This window comes from Elephas maximus, chromosome 3 (genome assembly GCF_024166365.1).
Source record: "Elephas maximus indicus isolate mEleMax1 chromosome 3, mEleMax1 primary haplotype, whole genome shotgun sequence".
NCBI classification, from domain to species: domain Eukaryota; kingdom Metazoa; phylum Chordata; class Mammalia; order Proboscidea; family Elephantidae; genus Elephas; species Elephas maximus.
This window is the reverse complement of record NC_064821.1, coordinates 61,361,439-61,387,453: the sequence shown is the minus strand read 5'-3', so window position 1 is coordinate 61,387,453 and position 26,015 is coordinate 61,361,439. Positions and strand designations below refer to the sequence as shown.

At 37.9% G+C, this 26,015-nt stretch overlaps 1 protein-coding gene across 4 annotated transcripts in view; it reads left to right on the top strand.

Annotated features, from left to right (window-relative positions):
• Positions 1-26,015, top strand: part of EIF4G3 (eukaryotic translation initiation factor 4 gamma 3) — a 381,417-nt gene that overhangs the window by 86,700 nt on the left and 268,702 nt on the right. For all 4 annotated transcript variants that reach the window (XM_049878174.1, XM_049878170.1, XM_049878168.1 and 1 more), the window contains exon 2: positions 8,688-8,763. Coding sequence is in view for 2 of the 4 variants with exons in the window: in XM_049878168.1 (XP_049734125.1) it covers positions 8,688-8,763 (76 nt within the window). In the remaining 2 variants the exon portion in view is untranslated. The remainder of the gene's footprint in view (positions 1-8,687; positions 8,764-26,015) is intronic.

Below are 26,015 nucleotides of genomic sequence, written 5' to 3'. Positions count from 1 at the left end.
TATTTTCAGTAATCCCAATCTTCTAGCCTGTGACAGTTGGGTGAATTTATTTGGCTACGGACACTTGTCATTCAGGTATAACATCTGACGACTCTTTGCTGTAAACTGCTTTGAGCTGAGAACTGTTATTATTATTCTGCATCTGATAAGATGCTCACCTTGGAGAGATCAGTTACATCAGAATTACTAATAGTTTCACAACAGAGAGAGGGTCTTTCAAGAGGTGAATTAATATATGTGTAAAAGTTCCCCACCTAAACTGGTAAAGGTCAATTAAGTATTTTTCAGAATGCTGTCAGCTATGGAGGAGATTACATTCTTTTCAACTTCTTTTTTCATAACTCATTGTAGTTCTTCTAAGCTCCAAGGAATGAACTAGGGACACTCTTGGTGCTGTTAGGAGATTGTAGGAATCTGGGAGAGCTATCTTAAATGCTTGTCATCTGGAGGAATGGTAAGGAAAATGTGAAAGGTAAGTTACAGATTTGGTGTCTGTGTTTTATTTTAAGTTTTTACTGTTGCCCATGATCTTTCTTCAGGTGCCAGTAAATTACCAAGTGGTACGGTTTTCTTATTTTTTAAGGGTTAAAGTGGCCCTCAGTCAAGTTTAGCAAGTCATTTTTCCTATTGACTCTTGATTCCAAACCAGTACTTTTTTTTCCTTTTCATTTCATAATTTTTATACTGTACAGTGTATTCATCATATGTTACAAGGAGATAACCAGTTTAGTATTCTGTCATCTTGCATTTTTGAAGAAGGTAGTATTTTGATCATTTTGTTTTTCTGCGCATAACAGTTTTTAAGCGTTTGTACTTTTTTAAACATTTAATGTGTTGGCTTCTTGGTAGTGAGTTCTTTCTCTGCCTCTCCTTCCATGATCCCCCTCCGTTCCACAGTCTCTTTAGTGCTGTGATACTCCTCCCTTTTTAAGTGTTAGTGTCACTGCTGTTAAACTTTTTTTTTGCTGTTTCATTCTCAGTAAAACACGATTTTCAAAGTTTTTTTTATGTGCATGCTTCCTTTTGATAAAATGTCAGAAGTCTGAAACAGTGTCATATGCAGTATCTTAACTCTCCAGGATTTTGGCTTTCACAAAGATAGGCTGCCAAATGGGCCTTCGCAACTCCCCAGGAAGTTACCGTTTTGGTTCTTTCAATCCATAGGGTGGTATGCTTTCATTTTAATAGTTTATGATCTTTCTAAATATTTCCATCTCTATCCTTATATAAAAAAGCCAAAAACCTGTTGCTGTCGAATCGATTCCGACTCATAGAGACCCAATAGGACTGAGTAGAACTTCCCCATAGGGCTTCTAAGGAGCAGCTGGTGGATTTGAAGCGTTGACCTTTTGGTTAGCAGCCAAGCTCTTAACCACTACTCCACCAGGGCTCCCTATCCTCAAAAAATCACCCAATTCCACAACTCCCTCTCCAAAAGCATAGAAGAGAGAAAAGTTAAGATTAAATATTAGTTTTTCACCTATTTTATGTTTTTTATTATATTTATTTTTGAATATTGAGCCATCTTTTTTCTAGCCAAGCTCTATGTATTTCTGCTTAGTTCCTATGTTCTTGTTGACTTTTGTCATATGTGAATGACTGGCACATTCCGTTCTTTTCTGAAGGATGGCCTTTAAAATTCATTAGATGTATGTAACCAGCTGTTATTATCTGGATGTATGTCCAGAAAAAGGTGGTGCATCAACATGTTTTACTATTTGGTTACTAACGAGGCCGTTGAAGGGATTCAAATGTAGGACATGATTAGAATTGCTAATTTAACCTCATAGTTGTTAATGAAATTTCCTCAAGTGAGAAGTTTTGATGAAAGAGGAATACTTTGTTGCTTTCTGCCTTTGCGTGTATTTTAATCTGAATTAGGTGTTAGTAAACACTGTTGAATAATATTAGGCTGTCTTAGAACTAAAAAGCTGAGGGCATTAGAATCTAGGTTTAGATTTGTGTGTATACCATTCCTTTTTTGTACATATATCTAATTTTGTTTCACAGAAAATCTATGTTTTTGTTGCAGTAGAAATATTAACAGCTTTGTCAGCAGCCATTCTCTTTGGTAATTTTGGCTTTATTTTTTTTTTTAAACATTCTAAGCAGGGTATATTTTTGGGTATTATTTTAGATGGTGGCTTTGCAAGGTAAACTTGCATTTTGTAGTGTATGATGGGTTGTATTCTGAGTTAGTAGAAAATCAGAAGGAGAACAAGGGCTTTTCTGGCTAAGCACTTTGAGATTAATGCTTCTGAATTTGTTAAAAACCCAATATAATGGTTCCCAGTTGTTCACATTCAAATGGTGACCTCCAGAGACTTTTAGAGCAAAGACACAATGGCAGAGAAGGTACAGTCTTGGAATTCTGCAATTCAAAGAGCTCTGAAAATTGTTTTTTTTTTTTTTCCTACTAAATTTGGCACAAACTCTGGACAGAAGTTTGAATTTTCTTATATTTTGCAGCAGAGACATGAATGTGTTTGATTAAGGGTTGCTGTCTTAGCCCCTGCTGGGGGTGTTGGGTAATATATGGAATAACTACCGTATTAGCTTTCTAAAACTGAAACGATCTGAATTCCGATAAGGGATTTTGGACCTGGATTAGCCCAGCTTAAACTGAATTGAAACAAAGATAAAAACTGGCCAGTTTTATTTTCCTGCCTGCTGGTTGCAGTGGCACAAGATAAACAGAGCAGTGAATAAAATTCTTTGTTTTTCTTAGAAGATTGATAACTTTGGTAAAACACATTCTGTTAGAAACACTAAAGTTAAAATAGGAGTAGTCATGCCATAGCGTTTAGGTTTGATGAATACAGTTTTTGTTCTGTTTTTGTCTGTGCAAAGTTACTGAAGTTTTTACCCCTGAGATTTATGTGTTGTTGAATAAAGTCATTTGAGATTTTCTGCTTTGTGCGGTGTTTTATACGGTTGCTGTCTAAATTTGACAACTCCAAACTCTGATTCACTCCTGCTTCTCCTTTCAAAATAATATGTGTTGATCTTATCAGTATAATTTTATGCTTGAATTTGAGATGGCCTCTTTCTTTGGTGCCATCTAGGTTAAGTGGAAATGAGCTGAGGGTGCTTTGCTGTTATAAGGTGAAGGCTCTTTCTGGAATTTGTTTCTGTTACCGATCTACAGTCTCTAGTAGTACATCTTATAAATTTTATCTTCGTGAAGCTTTTCTCAATGTAGGAAAGGGTTGATTAAAACAAAGTTTTTTGAGATAAAATTCACGTATCATAAAATTCATTCGTGTAGTTTTTTTAAAAGTTTTTAGTGCACTCACAGGTAAGTGCAGCCATCACCACAGTCAATTTTAGAACATTTTCATCACCTCAGACAGAAACCTCAGGTATGTATATGTGTGTCTGTCTGCATTAAAAATGCAGACAGGCTGTGCCTCAAACTTTCAGGCAGCCATTAGACTGCTAGGAATGAGACACATATACCCGCTGGCATTAACAACTGTATGGGTGCTACTTTCATCTGTGATCCAGCCAGACACAGGACAGTGTTGGCAAAGTGAAAGCCATTATTATTATTTATAGAAAGCAAACTTTAAGCAATAACAACAGATTCTCAAAGGGGAAACACCCTTCCCCAAATTACCCGCGTCCATTTTTATGTTGCTGGGTAGGCGTGCGGTGGTTTAGGTCAGATGCTGTATTTGTGTTATTGGTGCCTTTGTCTACCACCATGTTGCCTGTGGCTTTTGCTCTGCTGCTGGGCCTTGTTGGGCCTCACCTTGCTGGCAGGAAGACCCTTGCATGGGATGTCCCAAGCCTCTGCTGCTGGACCCTTCTAGGGCTCTTCCCCTGGGTCCTTCCGTGCTGCATGGGCCTATGGGACTCTCTTGGGCCACACTACCCCGGCTCCCGTTGCCCCAGGGGTAGACGTACAGCTCCTGCATGGGGCACACTCGGGCCTCTCTTGCCCTGCACAAGCAAGTGTCACGGCTCTTGTAGCTCAGCTGGCAAACCTCCTAGAGGAGCCCTGTGGTTAAGTAACTCGACTGCTAACTGAAAGGTCAGCGGCTTGAATGTACCGCCACTCCGCAGAGGAAAGATGTGGCAGTCTGCTTCTGTAAAGATTTACAGCCTTGGAAATCCTATGAGGCAGTTCTACTCTTTGCTATAGGGTCACTATGAGTTGGAATTGACTGTACGACAACGGGTTTTGGTAAGCCTCCTGCCCGAAGGCGTCTGGTTCAGCCCTATTGTATGAAGACCCCTACATGGGGCACATTCAGGCCTGTGCCCTCCACAGGCAAGTTTTACAGCTCTTTTAGCTCCACCAGCAAGTCTCCTAAGGCACCCCACCCTGCCACCACGCCTTCCGCCCGCAAGCGCTTAATTATCTCTTGTTCTGTAGGCCAGCAAGCCCACTGCAGCCAGCTTGAGCCTGTCTCCTGGTTCCTGCTGCTTGTACTGTTGCTGCCGTTTATCTGCTGCTTGAGCTGCTGCACCATCTAGCGCTGTCTCGTGCCATCTTCAGTGTTACAAGCACTTTTCTTCTTGGCCTAGGTCATTCTCAGTGCAGGGACCCCAGGTCCTTGGCCCAAAGGATGTGTTCTACTCCAGACTTTTGTTCTTCATGGTAATGAGGTCCCCTTCAGCTTCTGTGGGATTGGCCCTTATATAAAGAAACTCCTGTGAATTTCAAGGCATGGCTGTCCCAACAGGACCAGGAACTGACAGATCCCCTCGGTAGACCATAAGTCACTCAGTCTGCGTAGTCCCAGCCAATCATTTTGTGGGAGTTATAAGACTACGGCTAGAAAAGCCATGTGAAAGCAATTTATTGCACTGCACCCCATATCCTTTGGCTATCACTCCCCTATCCTCCATCCCCATGCTGACCTAAACAGCAACTTACCTACCTTCTATCTCTATAGATTTGCCTGTTCTAGACATTTCATGAAAATGGAATCGTACAACATGTGGTCTTTTAATTAGCATGTGACTGGTTTCTTTTAACTAGCATGTTTTCAAGGTTCATCTGCGTTGTATCAGATATCAGAACTTCATTTATTTTTATTGCCATATAAAATTCCATTGTATGCATATACCATATTTTGTGTGTTCATTAACGAACACTTGGGTTGTTTTTACCTTCTGACTGTAGCGTTTATTGCTGTTATAAATATTCATGTAGAAGTGTTTGTATAAACTTGTTTTTTATTTGTCTTGGGTATGTTTGGTGCAGTCGAATTGATTCCGACTCACAGTGACCCCATCTGACAGAGAGGAACTTCCCCATAGGGTTTTTTAAGGCTGTAATCAGCAGCTTGCCATGTCTTTCTCCTGTGGCGCCGCTTGGATGGGTTCGAGTCACCAACCTTTTGGTTAGCAGCCAAATGCTTAATTGTTGCACTGCCCCACCCAGCCTAGCGCTGTAGAGGCCAGGGCTCCTTATTTTAGGTATATACCTATATAATAGTGGAATTATTGGGTATATGGTAACACTGGAGCGCTGGTGGCACGGTGGTTAAGAGCTCAGCTGCTAACCAAAAGGTCAGCAATTCGAATCCACCAGCCGCTCCTTGGTAACCCTGTGGGTCAGTTCTGATGTCTTATACGGTTGCTGTGAGTCGGAATTGACTCACGGCAACGGATTTGATTTCGGTTTGTTTATGGTAACTCTGTGTTTAACTGTTTGAGGACCTGACAGACTGTTTTCTGGAGTTGCTGTACCCTTTTACATTCCCACCAGCAGTGTATAAGGTTCTAATTTCTCTACAGCCCTCCAACACTTGTTATTATCTGACTTTTTTTTATTAGGGCCATCTCAGAGGGTGTGAAATGGCATCTCATTGTAGTTTTGATTTGTATTTCCTTCATGGCTAATGATGTTGAGCATCTTTTTACGTGCTTATTAACCACTTGTATATATTTGGAGAAATGTTTATTCAGACTCATTGTACCGTTTTTTAACTGGGTTTTCTTTTTATTATTGAGTTGTGAACAATCTTTATATGGATACAAATCCCTTATGGGATAAATGAATTGCAAATTTTTTTTTTCCATTCTGTGAGTTTTTTTACTTTTCTTGATAGCGTCGTTTGATATGTGTTATTCTTAGCTGCCGTGGAGTCAGCCAGCTTATGGTGACCCCATGCACAAAGGAAGGAAACACCCTTTGGTGCTGTGATAGCCCCATGATAGGCTGTGGGTCAGACTGATGTGATTCATAGGGTTTTTATTGGCAGATTTTTGGAAGTAGATCACCAGGCCTGCCTTTCCTTTTGAAGCATGCCAAAGGGAAAAAAAAAAAAACATTGCTGTCGAGTAGATTTCAACTATAGCGACCCTATAGGACGGACTAGAACTACCCCATAAAGTTTCCAAGAAGCAGCTGGTGGATTCGAACCACCAACCTTTAGGTTAGCAGCCGAGCGCTTAACCACTGTACCACCAGGCCTCCTCTTGAAGCATAGACGTTTTTCATTTTAATCAAGTTCAGTTTAGCTATTATTTCTTTTGTTTTTCTTTTGTGTTCATGTCCATGAATTACCAAAAAATGCCTCCAGTATTGAGTTTGGGTTACAAATAAATTTTAGTAAGTGGGTGAATTTGTAAATACGGAATGATGAGGATTGACTACTCTTAAAATGATTCAGTGAAGACAACATGGCTGGTTAGGCTTACAACTAGACGTTAAATTTAGATCTCTTGACTTCCATATTCAGTTTTCTTTTTATAAGACTATGTTTTTGTTTTTAAATAATTATTTTTTTATCCATAGGTGTTTTAAGACACAGTAAATTTATTAGTCCACAATATTTTGTTGCTAATTTGTTGTTGTTGTTGTTGTTAGGTGCCATCAAGTCGATTTTTGACTCATAGCGATCCCATGTAACAGAATAGAACCACCCCTAGGGTATTCTAGGCTATAATCTTTAAGGGAGCAGATCACCAAGTCTTTCTCCCACAGTGCCACTGAGTAGGTTCAAACTGCCAACCTTTCAGTTAGCAGCTGAGCACTTTAACTGTTGCTCCACTAGGACTCCTTGTTGGTAATTTACTGGGAGTGTAATAAATGAAATCAGTGTTCTTCATCTGTGACCAGTGAGAAAGAATGTTATTGGAGTATTGGCCAAATATATGATTATCTCTGTAGAAATCTTGTAACTATGCTAATCTTGTTAGCTAAAAAAGTAACTTTGATAAAAATCAGGAGCCCTAACCTTCCCATTATTGGGTTAAGTGGAGTGACTCTGCTTTTGGAGCATAGTACTAATAACTCATCTGAAATTTATACTTACAGAGAATTAGCCTTAGCTGGAAAAAGCATTATCATTTGGCATTGCAGAGCAAAGAATGGTCTCATATTTTTCACCAGTCATGTGACCATACTGCAGAACTATAATTCAAACAAAGTTTTATTTCAGCTAGGGGTAATCTTCATTCTGAATTAATTGACAAGCTAATGTGAAGGATTTTTGTCCTGAAACTTGAGAGGCTTATGTTTTCTACATTGTCATTTCTCCATGTAGCATTTTAAATCAGTTCTTTGTGTGTAGGTGATGATGGCAGCACATTTAACTGCTGTCTGAGGTTGCTAGTTTTAAGTCTAGAAACTGATACAGTGTTATTAATTTTAAATATAATTTTAGGAATATTTAGTTTAAATATATTTAATTTTAAGTGATTATTAAAACAAGTTTTTTTTTTTTATTTTCCCTCTCCCTCCTGCGTAAACTATTGCTATTTAGAAATAAAGAATTTACTTTTAATATTCTTTCAGACTTCTGCAACTTATGGTCGTTTTTGTAAAATTATTATTTGCAGCTCTTAGTTTGTTTTCCAAATTGTGTCCTTGAATTAGAGAAAGGATCATGACATTGGAAGTCTTAAATACTTGTTAGGTCAAAATGTGTCACTTTGGGTTTATTACATTTATAGTTACTTAAAAATATGTATTTAAATTATATAAGTAATTTATATCCATTGAAGAAAAAATACATAGTACATTAGTACATACAGGTATATAATTCCACCGCCCAGGGATAATTGCTATTAACCTTTTGTTGACATTCTTTGGTTGTCATTCTTAAAGAGATCTAGAGTGTGTGAGCATTTTCTCTTACAAAATACCACCTTACCAGGTAGGAGAGCTTACATCTTTCAGTTTTGAAGCTGAACAAAATGATCATATTTTAAAAAATACCCTGTCAAGGTGATGAAATATTTTAAACTAAATAATGCTGGAGAGCCTCTCTTGAAAAATGGGGAGTTGGTAGATGGATATATGGGGAAAAGTAGCAGCTAAAATAGAAAACAAGGAAACACTTGTCTTTGCTGGTCCTGTGTAGTAGGTAGAAGAGACGGGGCCTTTGTCAGCAGTTTCATGTTGGTGAATTAGGCTTATCTTTCTCTAGAATGTAAAGGTGGTAGATTCTCATCATGGACTCAAAGTTTGGAGACTTGTACAATTTTATTTGTTTTGTATTTCTGTGGAATGTTTATCATGAGAATTACTTTTGGAGAGATTGATTTAATCACATTAAGAAATTTGATATACTTTGTTCTCCAGAGTCTGTAGAGACATTAAGTGCGTAATTTCACTAGTTGGGTGAAGATGCTTGGGACATTGACAGAATTTTGTGGTAGTGATTTTCTCTTACTGTTAAAGCAAGCCATTTTTGAGTTCTTTTATCCTTAACTCGCTCTTCTAGAATTCCTAGAGGACCTGTACAGCAACCTCTGGAGGATCGAATCTTCACTCCAACGGTCTCGGCAGTATACAGCACGGTGAGTTGTGTGTGATCGTATGTATTTGTTTGAACTCTTACAGCCAAAGTTTGACTGGCACATCATAGTTTTTTTTTTTTTTTTTTTTTAATATTTTAACTGCTTTTAATATTGGTGATTAAAACTTTCCCTACAATTTCTTTTTTTTTTAATTTTTATTGTGCTTTAAGTGAAAGTTTACAAATCAAGTCAGTTTCTCATACAAAACCTTATGTACACCTTGCTGTATACTCCTAGTTGCTCTACCCCTAATGAGACAGCACATTCCTCCTCTCCACCCTGTGTTTCTGTGTCCATTCAGCTAGCTTCTGTCCCCCTCAGCCTTCATATCTCCCCTCCAGACAGGAGCTGCCCAGATAGTCTCATGTGTCTACTTGATCCAAGAAGCCCACTCCACACCAGTGTAATTTTCTGTCTTGTAGTTCAGCCCAATCCCAGTCTGAAGAGTTGGCTTTGAGAATGGCTCCTGTCTTGGGCTAATAGAATGTCTGGGGACCATGACCTCTGGGGTCCCTCTGGTCTCAATCACACCATTAAGTCTGGTCTTTTTACAAGAATTTGGTGTCTGCATCCTACTGCTCTCCTGCTCCTTCAGGGATTCTCTGTTGTGCTGCCTGTCATGGCAGTCATTGGTTGTAGTTGGGCACCATCTAGTTCTTCTGGTCTCAGGCTGATGTAGTCTTTCATTTATGTGGTCCATTCTCACTCTTGGGCTCATACTTACCTTGCATCTGTGGTGTTCTTCATTCTCCTTTGCTCCAGGTGGGTTGAGACCAATTGTTGCATCTTAGAGGGCCGCTTGCTAGCGTTTAAGACCCCAGACGCCTTTCTCCAAAATGGGATGCAGAATGTTTTCTTAACAGTTTTTATTATGCTAGGTGTCCCCTGAAACCATGGTCTAAGGGGGCCCTTTTGATTTCAGGGCATTTCATAGTTGGAGTGATTTTCTTCTTTTATATTTCTTCTTCTATTCCCTCTCTTGGCATTGTTTACTTCCATTCCATGTTCCCTTGTCTTTTCTTTAGGAACTATAGTTATTTATGAATTGAACCTTTATTTTCTGTTCTTTACTCTGTCACCTTTTCAACTAATATTTTCTTTTATTCACCCCTTTCACTTTTTTCCTTGACATTTTGATTTGATTTCTTGCAATATCAGTACTTCTTTTTACTACTTTTAAAGCAAAATTAAGGATTCCTGGTAGTGCAGTGGCCAAGCACTCAGCTGCTAACCAAAAGGTTGGCTGATCGAACCTACTCAGTGGCTCTGCGTGAGAAAGATCTGGGAGTCTGCTTCCAGAAAAATTAACAGTCTAGAAAACCCTGTGAGGGCTGTTCTGCTCAGTCACAGGGGGTTGCCGTGAGTCGAAATTGACTCACAGGCACCTAGCGACAAAGCAAAATTAGAATCCAGATCAAAAGTAGGAAATATTTCTTTATTCAGTTTCACTCTTCTTCTCTTCCTGCATCTCAGTCAGCTTCCTTTTCACCTCTTGTTTTGTGTAGGTCCTAATTTCTCAAATTTTATTGTTATTACCAAACTGATACTTAATTTTTTTTCCTTACTTTTCTCTGTTGTTGTTGTGTGCCGTTGAGTTAATTTCGACTCATAGCAACCCCATAGGACAGAAAAATGCCCCCTAGGGTTTCCAAGGAGTGGCTGGTGGATTTTGAACTGCCGACCTTCCGGTTAGCAGCCGAACTCTTAACCACTGAACTACCAGGGCTCCTTAGTTTCCTCTAGTATTTTTTTCCTTTGTTTTGTGACATTGGTTGCACCCCACGACATGCCAACACTCCCCTTCTCAACCTTGGGTTTCCCATTACCAGCTTTCCTGTCCCTCTTGCCTTCACCTTCTTGCCCCTGGGCTGGTGTGTCCATTTAGTCCTGTTTTGTTTTATGGGCCTGTCTAATCTTTGACTGAAGGGTGAACCTTAGGAGTGACTTTATTACTGGGTTAAAAGGGTGTCTGGGGGCTGTATTCTCGGGGTTTCTCCAGTCTCTGTCAGACCAGTAAGTCTGGTCTTTTTTCTGTGTGTGTGTGAGTTAGAATTTTGTTCTGTATTTTTTTCCAGCTCTGTCTGGGACACTTTATTGTGATCCGTATCAAAGCAGTTGGTGGTGGTAGCCAGGCACCATCTAGTGTGGCTGGACTCTGCCTGGTGGAGGCGGTGGTACTTGTGGTCCATTAATTTTCTGGACTAGTCTTTCCCTTGTGTCTGGTTTTCTTCAGTCTCCTTTGCTCCAGACAGGGTGAGACCAGTGGAGTATCTTTGATGGCTGCTCACAAGCTTTTAAGACCCCGGACACTACTCACCAAAGTAGAATGTAGAACATTTTCTTTATAAGCTGTGTCGTGCCAGTTGAGCCAGATGTTCCCTGAGACCATGGTCCCCACCACCCTTACCCTGGTAATTTGACCCCTCAGGGAGTTTGGATGTGTCTGTGGAGCTTCCATGACCTTGCTTTGGACAAGTTGGGCTGATTTCCCCAGAATTTTGTACTGTTTTACCTTTCACCAAAGTTACCACTTACCTATTGTCCATTTAGTGTTTTTCCCTCCCCCCCACCCCTCCTTTGTAACCAATACATGATAGGTTTTTGATGAAAGATTCTATAAAATCCAGAATAGAATTATATGAATATAATTCAGGAGCATCTGCAACAGTATATTGACAGGGAACTGCCAGAAATTCAAGCCGGCTTCACAAGAGGACATGGAACGGGGATATCATTGCTGATGTCAGATGGATTGTGGCTGAAAGCAGAGAATACCAGAAAGGTGTTTACCTGTGTTTCATTGATTATGCAAAAGCATTTGACTGTGTGGATCATAACAAATTATGGATAATATTTTGAGGAATGGGAATTCCAGAACACTTAATTGTGCTCATGAAGAATTTTTGATAGATCAAGAGGCAGTCAAACAGAACAAGGGAATACTGCCTGGTTTAAAGTCAGGAAAGGCATGTGTCAAGGTTGTATCCTTTCACCATATCTGTTCAATCTGTATGCTGGACTATATGAAGAAAAATGGGCATCAGGATTGGAGGAAGACTCATTAACAACCTACGTTATGCAGATGACACAACCTTGCTTGCTGAAAGTAAAGAGGACATGCAACACTGACTGATGAAGATCAAAGACCACAGCCTTCAGTGTGGATTACACCTCAATATAAAACAAAAATCCTCACAACTGGACCAATAAGCAGCACCATGATAAACAAAGAGAAGATTGAAGTTGTCAAGAATTTCATTTTATATGGATCTATAATCAACACCCATGGAAGCACCAGTCAAGAAATCAGCGACATAACGCATGAGACAAATCTGCTGCAAAAGATCTCTTTAAAGTGTTGAAAAGCAAAAATGTCACTTTGAAGACTAAGGTGTGCCTGACCCAAGGCATGGTATTTTCAGTCACCTCATATGCATGGGAAACCTGGACCATGAATAAGGAAGACCAAAGAAGGATAGACACCTTTGAATTGTGGTGTTGGTGAACGATATTGAATATACCATGGACTGTCAAAAGACTAAACAAATCTGTTTTGGAAGAAGTACAGTCAGAATGCTCCTGAGAAGCAAGGATGGCAAAAGTACCTCTCACATACTTTGGACATGTTGTCAGGAGGGATCAGTCCTTCGAGAAGGACATCACGCTTGGTAGAGGGTCAGTGAAAAAGGAAAGACCCTTGGTGAGATGGATTGACACAGAGGCTGCAACAGTGGGCTGAAGGATAACAACAATTGTAAGGATGGTGCAGGACTGGATAGGGTTTTGTTCTGTTGTGCATAAGGTCGCTATGAGTCAGAACTTACTTGATGGCGCCTAACAACAACGACAGTAATATAAGGTGAATAGACCTTTTATCCATCATCTTAATCTGAGAAGTTGGAGGTGAAATGAACATTATGTTTGGATAGATTGGCCTTCACACTCGCCTTCTTTTTCCTATTTCCATGAAGGTTAACCTCCTGCCTTGTATTATGATTCTTTTAGACACTGAGTTTTATTTTTCTGTGTGGATTTTTTTTCCCCTAGAAATATATATATATTTTTTATTGTCTTCTGCCTGATTACATGCTCATATACAAAATGCAGAAACTTTAGAAAATAGATCAGTGGTTTTAATAGGAGGAAATTTAATTTTTTAATATTAAATGATTGATTCAAATTTATCAGTGAAGGAAAATTCATCAGAGGATAAAAAAAAAAGTAATGAAATTATAAGCAAATTTCAATTGTCTTACAGTGACCCCAAGGGAATTTGAGGGAGTTGGGGATCAAACTTATCTTTTTCAATATTTTCCGTTCCACATAGCCTTGAGTCCCTAGAGATATAGACAAGATGCTTTAAAGAAACAGTCTGGTGAGGAGATGAGCAAATATAGAATTGCAATTAATGTGATATGATAAAAAGCAGTGGTTCTTATCCTTTTGGATCATAATAAATCACTTAGAGTTAGAAAACAGTTGCATGCGTTCTCCTCAGAAAAGCACGCAGCAAGTTTTTACATAAGAATTTGTCTCACAGATGTCCATTCAGCCATCCAAAGCCCCAGGTTAAGAACCTTTGATTAGAGAACATGTTGCTATATGGGAAAGGAAGATTCAGAGGCATGGTAATGGAATGGCCAGTACTCAGGGTTTGTAAACAGAAGTAGAGAGAGCAGATAGGTGAATTTTTGAGGCATGAAGGTGTAGGTAATGGGTAATGGGTAGACTGATGATTTGTCTTGGTTTGCTTGAGGCTAGTCTCAGTTTCTATTACAGAGCATTTGAACAAATGTTAGTTTCTTTTTATACCCCTTATAAAAAGGGGTATAAATTTTTTGGTTACCCTAATAATTGGGGACCTTCAATTCATATTGAAAATTAATTTTTTTTCTGGCAATACCTTCCATTTGGACATAGGTTTTTTTTTTGTTTGTTTTTAAAGTACTGGGCACAAAAAGTAACGTAATTTTTGTCAAGTGTAGCTCTTAACATACGGCTATTTTTTCTTACAAAAATACACGTTCACCATTGAATTATTATTTTCATAAATAAAGGTCAGCAAAGAAGAAAATGAAAATTCCTAGTAATCCTGAGTGATTTTTAGCGACCAATAGTATTGCCATTTTTTTGTCTTTTGTGTGTTATCCCAGTTTGTCACTCTGTAATATTGGGTTTTCCTCCATTATTAAAACCATTTCTTAAATAACAAACTATTGTATATTGTTTCATTAAAATGATGTAATATTCTCTTAACATTTGACAAATATTTATTAAGCTTCTAGTGTAGTGTTATGCATTGTTCTAGGTATCGAGAATATAGTAGTGCAAAACAAGCCTGTAGACTCGTGGAACTTACATTTTTGTAGGACAAAAATATAGTATACAAATATATATGTAATATACACTTGAGTGGTAATAAGTGCTCTTGATGAAAACTGAGGCAGGATAAAGGGATAAAGAATGGCTGGTGGTCCTACTTTAGCTAGGACCCTCAGAGAAGCCCTATCTTAAGAAGTGGCATTTAAGCAGAAACCTGAAGGAAATGGGGGAGTGAGCCTTGTGGGTTTCTAGGGGAAGATCATTTCCAGTAGAAGGAATAGCAGTGCAAAGTCCCAGAGATAGGAGTATGCTTAACATGGTCTTAGAACTGCCAGGGAACCAGTGTGCCTAGAGTGGAGAGTGGTAGGAGGTAGAATTCAGAGAACTATCTATGCATCATATTAAAAAATCAATTGCTGTCAAGATGATTGGGATTCATGGAGGCCTCGTGTATTGCAGAGTAGAACTGTGCTCCATAGGGTTTTCATGGCTGTGACCTTTTGAAAGCAGATCAATCAGGTCTTTCCTCCTGGGTATCTCTGAGTGGGTTTGAATCGCTGTCCTTTCAGTTAGTAGTCAAGTGCTTAACATTTGTGCCACCCAGGGACCCCTGGGCATCTTATAATGTGGGGCATTATAGCCAATAATAAAGACTTTGGATTTTAATCTATTAATGTGATGAAAAACCACTGGAGGATTAAGAGTAGTAGATCTGATTTTCAGTTTATAAGGAACTGCAGCTACTGTATGGAGGATAGTCTGTGATGTGGGCTGGTGGCGAAGGGGAAGCAGGGGGACCAGTTAAGGGCTACTGGTTTGCTCTAAGGTAGTAGAGGTTAAGGAGATGAATAGTGGAACTTCGTATATACCTTGAAATAGAGTCAATAGGATATGATGATATCTTGGATGTGGAATGTGAGAAAGAAGAGCAAAGGATGATGTCATGGATCTTGGCTTGAGCAATGGAGTAAATGTGGTACTATATATGGAGATGCATACTTGGTGAGGAGCAGGGTTTTTGTTGAGAAAAATTAACATTTTTTGGTGGGGGGGTTAAGCATTTAGGTTGTTTCCAATTTTTGCTATTATAAATAACTTTAAAGCTTTTTTTGGTATTTTCAATTATTTTTGTAGACTAATTTCTAGAAGTGCAATGATTGAGTTAAAGAATAGGCATGTTGTTAATATTCCTCACGAATGAGAACATGTGACTTTGCAGACTTACTGCTTTAGAGAAGAGATCATAAAAAATCTGTGAATGACAGCATAGTATCTCCTATATAATTTACATGGAATGTGTTGAATCTGCTGTTTTGTAATTTATTTTTTCACTTAGATCAAATCTGACTTTTCCTTTTCAAAGCTACTATGATATATGACATGTAGTCCTTCAGTGAGTTAAAAAGTGTATGTGTAGAAAAAAAAGTGTGTATATTATATATAGTGCTTGTTCTGGAAGGACAAAGGATTTAAGGCAGTAAAATGTTACCTTAAAATATGATACCCACCATTTTTTGCTAACGGTTTCCATTCTTAGTAATTTGAATGTGATTTGAGTCTGTCCCACTTTTACAGCACTGTTGTACATGTTATTAGCTGAAAGGGTAGGAGAGTGCTTGACCAGGTGTTTTGAAGTCCTTAGTCCTCCTTTACGTCAGCCCCAAGATTATGTATTGGTCATTATTCCTGTAGTATCTAGGTTCATTAGTATCATTTTTGTGTCATAAAATAAAGGCTGACCCTCAATTTACCTCCTACTGTTTCAGCATATGGTGCCCATATGCCACTTTTACTAGGTTGGTTAAATTCCTTGAAAGGCAAAAAGACTCCTGGCCAGTCTTAAAAAATTACACAATCAAAGGTTTTTCTTTGTATGTGTGGTGTGCAGGTTTTATATGCACTAATATCAGCCATTTTAGATAGATTCTCCGCTGACAACCAAAGAAGCATCTTATATTCGCACTCAGCTTTTGAAATGTCTTTGGAACATTTATCAGAGATGAGAGGAAAACTTTTGTCATTATTCCTCATTAGCCATAGTTACACTAGAGCAATTGATTATATGAACAAAAAAAGAAACAAATATATTTTTTTAAAACTTTAGTAAGAGCAGCATGTATTATAGAGAGAAAATTGTAAAACTAAAGAGTTAAGAGCTAATTTGAAATATACTAATTAATAATTTTCTTACATTGGCATGCTTCAGAGATATAAACTATGGAATTTTACCATATTGTATAGTTCTGTTAGAGGTTTATTACTGTTACATCAGTATTTTGAATATAATCACAGAGATAAAAAAAAAAACCTTCTGGAATAATGAGTTCACTACAAGAAGCAGCGGTTCACTTTCTGTAAGGTTGGAAGGATTGTTTTAACTGCTTATAAAAAATTCCTATAAATAATTTGAATAAATTATTCCTTAATCCCATAAAATTTTATGATCCTTTTTAGCCAACTTATACTTTTACAAAATCTTGATTCTGTCATCCTATAGGGTGTGTCATCTACTTAGAAAATCATCCTTTGATATATTTTTCCAAGTCCCTGATAAGTGTGGAGTCGTATCAGTAGAGACTCCTCTTAGCCAAACTCTATGTCATCGGGATGATTCTGACTCACAGCGACCAGAGACAAAATTTAGCCTGGGTTGGTCAGTGTTCCTTAGGCAGTAGTGCCCAGACAGATGTAGATCCACCTAATTGCTGTATCATCCAGCACAGAATAACAAGCCTTTTTCTCCCTCCAGTGATATACCAGTTGAACTGATGATTTATTTGTTTACTTGTACTTTACCTTTTAAAACAGCTTTAGTGAGGGATAATGGTATACAGTAAACTGCATATATTTAAAGTATACAGTTGGTAAGTTTTGACATATGTATATACCCATGAAAACCTTTACCACAATCAAGAAAATGAATGTACCCATCCTCCCAAAAGTTTCCTCCTGCCACTTTGTGATCCCTCCTTCTCATCCCGCCACCATTAATCTGCTTTCTGTCATTATGGATTCACTTATTTTCTAGACTTTTATATAAATGGAATTATGCAGTATGTACAGCAGATAATACTCATTACCCATAGTTGTATTAGAGTGACTCATTACCCATAATTGTGTTAGAGTGATTGATCATATGAACAAAAAAAAGAAAGTTTTTTTTTAAACTTTAGTAAGAGCTGTATATATTATATTGTGGGGGAAAATGGTAAAACTAAGGAGGCATGAGCTAATTTGAAAAAAACTTTTTTTAACTTTTTCTTCACCCAGCATAACTATTTTGAAATTCATTCATGTCACTGTGTGTATCAATAGTTTGTTCCTGGAAGAAAAGGTACAATAATCCTAGGGCTGTTATAGTCCCATGTTCCATATATTATTTTTTTCCTAATAGGATTTGTTTTTCTTTTTTAAAAAATTTTTATTGTGCTTTATGTGAAAGTTTACAAATCTAGTCAGTCTCTCACACAAAAACTTATATACACCTTGCTACATACTCCCAATTGCTCTCCCTGTAATGAAACAGCCCGCTCCCTCCCTCTGCTCTCTCTTTTTGTGTCCATTTCACCAGCTTCTAACCCCCTCTACCCTCTCATCTCCCCTCCAGGCAGGAGATGACAACATAGTCTCAAGTGTCCACCAGATCCAAGAAGCTCACTCCTTACCAGCATCCCTCTCCAACCCATTGTCCAGTCCAATCCATGTCTGAAAAGTTGGCTTTGGGAATGGTTCCTGTCCTGGGCCAACAGAAGGTCTGGGGGTCATGACCACTGGGGTCCTTCTAGTCTCAGTCATACCGTTAAGTCTGCTTTTATGAGAATTTGGGGTCTGCATCGCACTGCTTTCCTGCTCCCTCAGGGGTTCTCTGTTGTGTTCCCTGTCAGGGCAGTCATTGGTTGTAGCTGGGCACCATCTAGTTCTTCTGGTCTCAGGCTGATGTAGTCTCTGATTCATATGGCCCTTTCTGTCTCTTGGGCTCATAATTGCCTTGTGTCCTTGGTGTTCTTCATTCTCCTTTGATAGGATTTGTTTTTAATTGAGTTATTATTAAATTATTTAATATCATAACAATTATACAACTTTGTAATTTTGTTTTTTAATACTATTTTGTATTGTAGATGTTTTCCCATGTTATTACACCAAAAAAAAAAAAAATCCAAAGCAGTTGCCACTGAGGTGATACCAACTCATAGCATCCGCATATGTGTATCGAGTAGAACTATGCTCCATAGTTTTCAATGGCTGTGATCTTTTGGAAGTAGATTGCCAGGCCTTTGTTCTGAGGTACCTTTGAGTAGACTTGACCTACCAGCCTTTTGATTAGCAGCCAAGTGCTTAACTGTTTATGCCACTGAGGGACATCATGCCTATTACACAACATTCATAAGCATAATTTTAACAGCTTAAGTAGCCCTTGAAGGAGATGAACCATAATTTACATAGCTGCTATTGTCGGTCTGGAGACAAGGCACATATGGGAGGCTCAGAACCCTGCTGTCCAGTAGAAACATGCCTGCAGAGCACTTAAAATGTGGCCTGTGTGACTGAGGAATTGAAGTTTTAATTTTACTTAGTTTAAATTTAAATAGCTGCTTGTGGCTACTACATTGGAAAGTATAGCTCTAGATGCTGACAAAGTCCCGGGCATGCTGATTTTGTAAGGTTTTGATAAGGCATTTGGATTTTATTTGACGTACAGAAAGAACCTTTGAAAGTTTTCAAGTAGGAGAATGACAAGATTTAAATTATAAAAATACTATTGTATTTATCATGTTAGCAGTTGAACTGGCGTTTACAGATTATAACCAAGAAAAACCAAACCCATAGCAGTTGAGTCGATTTCAATTCCGACGCATAGTGACCCTCTAGGACAGAGCAGAACTGCCCCATAGGATTTTCAGGGAGCAGCTGGTGGATTCAAACTGTCAACCTTTTGGTTAGCAGCCATAGCTCCTAACCACTGCGCCACCAGTGCTCCAATATATAGGTGGCACAGAATGTGTAGCGGTTCAGGGTAGCTCAGTGGCTTTGGAGTCAAACCAAATGGATTCAAACCCTAGTATCCTTGGGTAAGTTATTTAGCTACTTTGCACCTCAGTTTCCTTCCTCAGTAGTGAAAAGGAAATAATAATAGTCCTCACCTCAAAGGTCATTTTGAAGGTTAAATGAGATAAATCCACTTAAAACTTACAGACCCTGACCATGTAAACATCACTCAGACCTAGCTGGCTGCCACCATTACCGTTACCACCAACGCTGCTTTTACCACTCTTAAACAGCTAGGATGACGAAACTACTAGTTTACTGCTCACTTGGAACTAAATCTGATCACACTTAATGTGCAATAGAGAAAATAGTTAACATTTTTCGTTGTAACAGTGTGGATTTTTAAACTTTAGTGTTCATAAATATTACACAAAGTAATCTATGGAATGCTTAACTCATTAAAACAAAGTAACCTCTTTAATAAAATAATATATGCCTATCATAGAAAAATCAGAAGAAATACTTGTAGTTCTATTACCCATGTGCCAAATACGACTAACATTTATTTAATATTTCCTCTTTTTATTTGGTTATTGTCCTATTGTTAGACACATGGATTACTTTGAATAGTTGCTTACACTTTTTTTTTTTTTTGGTAAAAATAATACAATTTTAACAGTGCTGTACAGGTGATACTACAATCGTAGATTATTATCACCTTATTTTTATAAAGGAGCCCTGGTAGCACAGTGATGGAGCTCCGCTGCTCAGCAGTTTGAATCAAACAGCCGCTCCCTGGAAACCCTATGGGGCAGTTCTTTGTCCTGTCGGGTCGCTATGAGTTGGAATCAACTCGATGGTACTGGAGTTTTGTTGTTGTTGTTGTTGATTTTATTTTTGTACAATATGTTCCTGACTTTGTCTTTGACTTATAGGAGAAAATAGCACTTGGAAAATAGCTCAAAGTGCTTTTCATACTAGGTTTTATATAAGATGGTAGTGGGTACAGTTACCTGTGGAACCCTCTTTGGAACATCAGGCTATATTGGGTAATACAGGTTAGCACGTTTCTTACATTAGGTCGGTCATTTATTTTGGTCACTAAATCAAACGGAAGTGAATTTAAGTTTATCCTGTACGTCTCTTGAATTTCGTTAACTAGTATTGAAAATCAGTCAGTTAAGAACTGATTGTGTGCTGTGTGCAGGGTACCATTGGATGGTTGTGGTTACCAGAGTATGCTTACTCTCAAGAAATGGAATGAAATGAATTTATTAGACAAATGGTAAATGCCAACTACTCACTTTTAAGTTCCTTGGAAATTTCTTTTGACACTTATAACAAAGATTCAATCTACTATTCATTACTTGTTATTTAGGAATTATCATTGCGCTACCTATCAAGCATCTTTATTGAATGTCAGTGTACATTTGATATTCCAAAACTGCCCTTCCTGTGGTTTTTGAGCTATTTATGTTAATTGACATTTGCAAACAGTGTAAAGAAAGTAATGTATGTTTTTTATTCTGTTTGTGCATACATCTTTGCCTCTGAAAATAGTAGTAAGTAATACAATTGTTTAAGAAATTAACCTTTTAAAAATTAATAGTTAAAAAGAATGTGACTACATCTACACTATGGACTCTGTTTAGCCATTTAGAAGAATTAAGTGGACATGTATATTGACATGCAAAGATTTCTGACGTTGATAAGTGAGGGGGAAAACATGTCATATGATGATAATGTATGGTTGCATTTATGTATAAAACACATTTGTAAATGTATGGAAAAAGGTTTAGAAGAATGTATAACCCAGAGCCCATTTATGTATAAAACACATTTGTAAATGCATAGAAAAAGGTTTGGAAGAATGTATAACCCAAAACCCATTTATGTATAAAACACATTTGTAAATGTATAGAAAAAGGTTTGGAAGAATGTATATCAACAGTTAATAGAGGTTTTCTTGTTGTTAGTTGCTATTGAGTCAGTTCCTACTCATGGCAACCGCATGTGTGCAGAGTAGAACTGCTTCATAGGGCTTCCCAATCTGTGACTTTTCGGAAGCAGATCTCCAGGCCTGTCTTTTGAGGTGCCTCTGGTGGGTTTGAAGCACCAACTTTTTGACTAATATTCGAATAAAGTGGCATTTGGGAGCTGAAAGGAGCATTACCTCTTTTACTCTATTTTTTTTTTTTTGAAATATAACAAGAAACATGTTTATATATTGCTTTAGCAATTAAAAAAAGTAATTAAATTTCAAAGTTTTTTTTCTTAACATTCCTAGTGCCAGTGGTCTGATAGAAATTCTGTCCTGATTCAGTCAGTAAGTGCAAATAATTTTTCACAATGGCCTTAAATTTTTCCCTTAGTATCTAAAACTAATAATGGATTAGTGGTAATAAATTGTGGCTTGTAATTTTCCATTGTCCCCTGTATTCATTTTATAATTTTTTTTTCATTTTATCAAAATTTTAATATAATGTAATTAGCTGAGTAAGCCCTATATTACTTTTAAAGGTCATCTCGGATAGAGCTTACAAAAATGTATGAGATTCCCACAACTAAGCAAGTTCCATCATTTCCTTATTCTTCCAGGGCTCAGTATTTACTCACCTCTTCTGAAGTTTACTTTTTTCCATCTTATTATTGCCCAGCTCTAACACCATCCTCCTTTCTTTAGACAAGCCTCACAGTCAGCATCATCATATATTTATGAAGTTCAGATGCTGCTGCTGCTGTATTTTTAAATTTTTTTGGTAAGGAGATGTCTGTTAATTAGATCCAATCCTTTTTCTACCTTGCCTTTCTTTCTAAATATACAACGGTTTATTTATCTGCTGTAACAGTCCAGTAAATGTTTGAGGTTACTTTTTTGTGGCATTGTAAGTACAAAACAGGTGAAAAAGCCTGTGGCCATTTCGAGCTTGCTGTTGGGGCCTGTTGGCAATATAGCAGAGTTATTAAGGATATTGCTACAAACTTAATTCAGCATTGTTTATTGAATGATAGCTGTTCGCAAGGTTTTATTCCAGATAATTTGGGAAAATAATGGCGGATGTTATGATCCTTGTTCTCATTTTTCCAAGTGAGATGGTGATATACTGAAGAATTAACCGTTTTAATATACTGTATAATACAATATAAGGAGTTCTGGTGATGCAGTGGTTAAAGCACTCTGCTGCTAACTGAAGGGTCGGGGGTTCAAACTCGGCAACCGTTCCTCATGAGAAAGATGAGGCGGTCTGCTTCGGCAAACATTTATAGCCTTGGAAACCCTATCAAGCAGCTCTGCTCTGTTCTGTAGGGTCATTATGAGTCAGAATCGACATGACAGCAGTGGGTTTGGGATAATACAGTATACTGTAGGAATTACGTGTGGGAAAGTGAGGAGGAGACGTTAATGATTATAGAAATTGAGACAAATATGTAGGAATAACTGGTAAGAAACATTTATTGGTATAGTCATCATAGGTTCTCATTAGGCAGACGTACTTGGAGATGTACAAAAAGAGATGTAGAGCATGTTTACAACTGTTCAACAGAGAAAGATGACGAGGTGAACTTCTCTAAGAAGCCATAAAATACAGAGGGCCTGAAAGCTTGAGTTGCATCTTACTCGAAGTGGGGATAAGTCAACATACTCCAGAATTAAAGCCTTTGGGGCAGATGATGAAAATACTGCTCCTTAGTGTAATAAGCCATGAAATGTGTATAAAAATGGGCCAAACACAGAGCAGGAGACCATGGGAAAACTGACATAGAAATAGTTTATACAACATTTTCTCCATTATCAGTGGCACTTACTGAGCACTTACTATGTACCTGGCACAGTTCTCAGGACTTTACATGTATTAACTAATTCATTTAATCCATTCAGCAACTGTATGAGGTAGGTATGATTACTTGTCAGGGAAACAGGCACAGAGGTGAAGTATTTTGCCCAAGGTTACCCAGCTAGTAAGTGGTAGAGGCTGAATTTGAACTCAGGTGGACTCTTAACATTTATCGATTACTGTGTCTCAGGCACTGTGCTGAGTGCTTTACATGGATTATACTGTTTAATCCTTATGGCAACCTTCTTTTACAAATAAGGAGAATAGGGCTAAAAGAAAGTTATGTAATTTGAGTGCAGAGCAATCTGACTTTACAGCTCATCTGAAGTATTGCATTTTACTGTGCTGCCCTCTTTTTGAACTCTCACTCACAGTCAATGGTTGGTAAAAAGCAACACTCTTACTTTCGTGGTATTGGAATTCCTTTGATATTCTGATGCAAGCTAAGGGTTTACTTCGCAGAACAATGAACATACAGACCCCCCCCCCCCTTTTTTAAGGGAATTCAAGATCCTTTGAACCTAAATAAAGAATTCTAGACCAATTTTCTCCTTGCAGAGATCTGCGTTGCACTCTGTGCCCTTTTTCCCAGCAGAGTTAGCCCAATTGTGACTTTATAAATTGTGTATTAAAAGAAAATAAATAAATAAATAATAAACAATTGGATAGCAGACTGATTTATTGCAAATAAAATGGCTCACTTTGGGTTCATTCTTTTCTCAAAAAAAAAGAAGGAACAAGGACCTTATTAAGATTTTACCTACCCTTCAATCTGGAAGTAAGTTTTTTTTAAAATAAGTGTTTATGTATATGGAACTCAGTTCTATCTTGGTTATTACAAGATTTGAATTTTGCCTGCCTACCACCACCAACTACTCTGGCAGGGATCACAGTAGAGGGTCCTGGACAGAGTGGGAGAAAAATGTAGAACAAAATTCAAACTTACAAAAAAAGACTAGACTTACTGGCCTGACAGAGACTAGAGAAACCCTGAGAGTATGGCCCCTGGATACCCTTTTAACTCATTACTGAAGTCAATCCTGAAGTTCACCCTTCAGCCAAAGATTAGACAGGCTCATTAAACAAACAATAATGCATGTAGTGAAACCATGCATACAAGTCTAAAGGGACCAACCAGCCCAAAAGGGAAGATGAGAAGGCAGGGAGGGACAGGAAAGCTGTATGAATGGAAATGGGGAACCCAAGGTCTAGAAGGGGAGAGTGCTGACACATAGTGGGGTTGGCTGTCAATGTCACAAAACAGTTTGTGTTTAATGAGAAACTAATTTGTAAACTTTCACCTAAGGAACAGTAAAAAAAAATTTTTTTGGATGTCTTTCTGCCCTTCTTCAGGTCAGCATTTATGAAAGTTAGGATTTCTTGTTAATATTTATTGTGGATTTGTTCATTAAGTGTTAAATCAGATACCTAATTAAAATCTTATTTAATATGTTTACTTGATTTTTCTCCTTCAAAAGATGGATTAACCTTAAAGACTGGGGCTTTCTTGTTAAATGCCAACTATAAATGGCTTTTGGATGTCTCATATGAGAAAACACTAGAAACAGTCAAGTCTTTTAATATTAGAAAACTTTGAAGATGTCTCTCTTTAAAGTGTAGAATATTATCCCTTTTGGGGCCATTTTATAAAGTACTATATAGGCCTTGGGAACCCTGGTGGTGTAGTGGTTAAGAGTTATGGCTGCTGACCAAAAGGTCGGCAGCTCAAATCCACCAAGCACTCCTTGGAAACTCTGTGGGGCAGTTCTCTGTCCTGTAGGGCCGCTATCAGTTGGAATCGATTTGATGGCAATGGGTTTGGTTTTTCGGTTTAAGAGAAGTCAGTCCTGATACGTGCTAAGAAATAAGTCAGTCACGAAAGGACTAATACTGTATAATTCCATTTATATGAAATAGACAAATGTAGCAACCAAAGCTTATTAGTGGGTACCACTGGTGAGAGGGAGGAGGAAAAAGGGAGCCATCGCTTAGGGGGCACTGAGTTTCTGTTTAATGGTGGTGGAGTAATTTGGAAAAGGATAGTGGTAATGGTTACCCAACTTAAAGGACATAATGTCACTGAATTGTTTGTGTAAAAATTGTTGAATTGGCATATGTTTCGTTATACTTGACCCACAAGTAAACAAAAAATGACAATTTATTCACCTTGATAAGTTAGATAAATGGTCCATTAGCAACTGAACAATGATTAGCAGGAAAAAGGCAGATCATAAGTTTAAAAGAAATGAAGATAAGAAATGACTAATACCATTGCACTCTTTAAGTATATACCCAAAATCTGCCAACTCACGTAGAACTTTGTCAATGACTGAAAACTCAGAGCTCTGACAGTGGCTTATGAACATATGAAAGAGGACCTGAGTCTCTCTGTTAGAAGCAGCTGTTCATTGTTCCTCAGTTCTGAACACAGGGATGGCAAGTGGCCTACAAAATTTATATTGCTTGAAAAAGTAAGGAGTTAATTTCTTGTGCTGCAGGTAGAGTGGTATTAGTTTTTATGTGTAAAGGTTGTTGTATGGAATGAATGGACTTAGTAAATAATTCTTACCACTCCTCATTTTTTTTCTCAAGGCTGTCACCTGTAATTGATCACAGATTGACTCCTCAGCTGGGGAAAAAGGCATTTGAATCTTAAGACAGTTCTCCACACTACTACCAATTAAAGAAGTAAATTCTTATGTGTCATCTTGGCCTACTACGTTTATGTTGTAAGGCAGCCTTGGGGACGTGAGGTGTTTTTGGTGTTTATGAGTTGATTCTAAATCAGTTTTACCTCCAAATAACCACGTTGTAAACAGTGAGATTTACTTGAATTAATAATATAGTTTAATATTTATGTGTAAACATTTAAGTGGTTGCTTTTCTGCAAGGACTACTGTAAGTACTTAAGTCCTGTCTCAGCCTATAAGGACTACAAAAAATCAAAAAGATAATTAGAATCACAGTGATGGTTGCTCAGAGTAGTTGCAGCTGTTCATAGGGTAGGGCGAACCTTATCTTCAGGTATATCATGGGGTTAAGTGTAGGACTTTAAAGGCTGTTGAAGGAACCTGAAGACCAAGTTCCAAGTACTAAATTCTGCTGTTT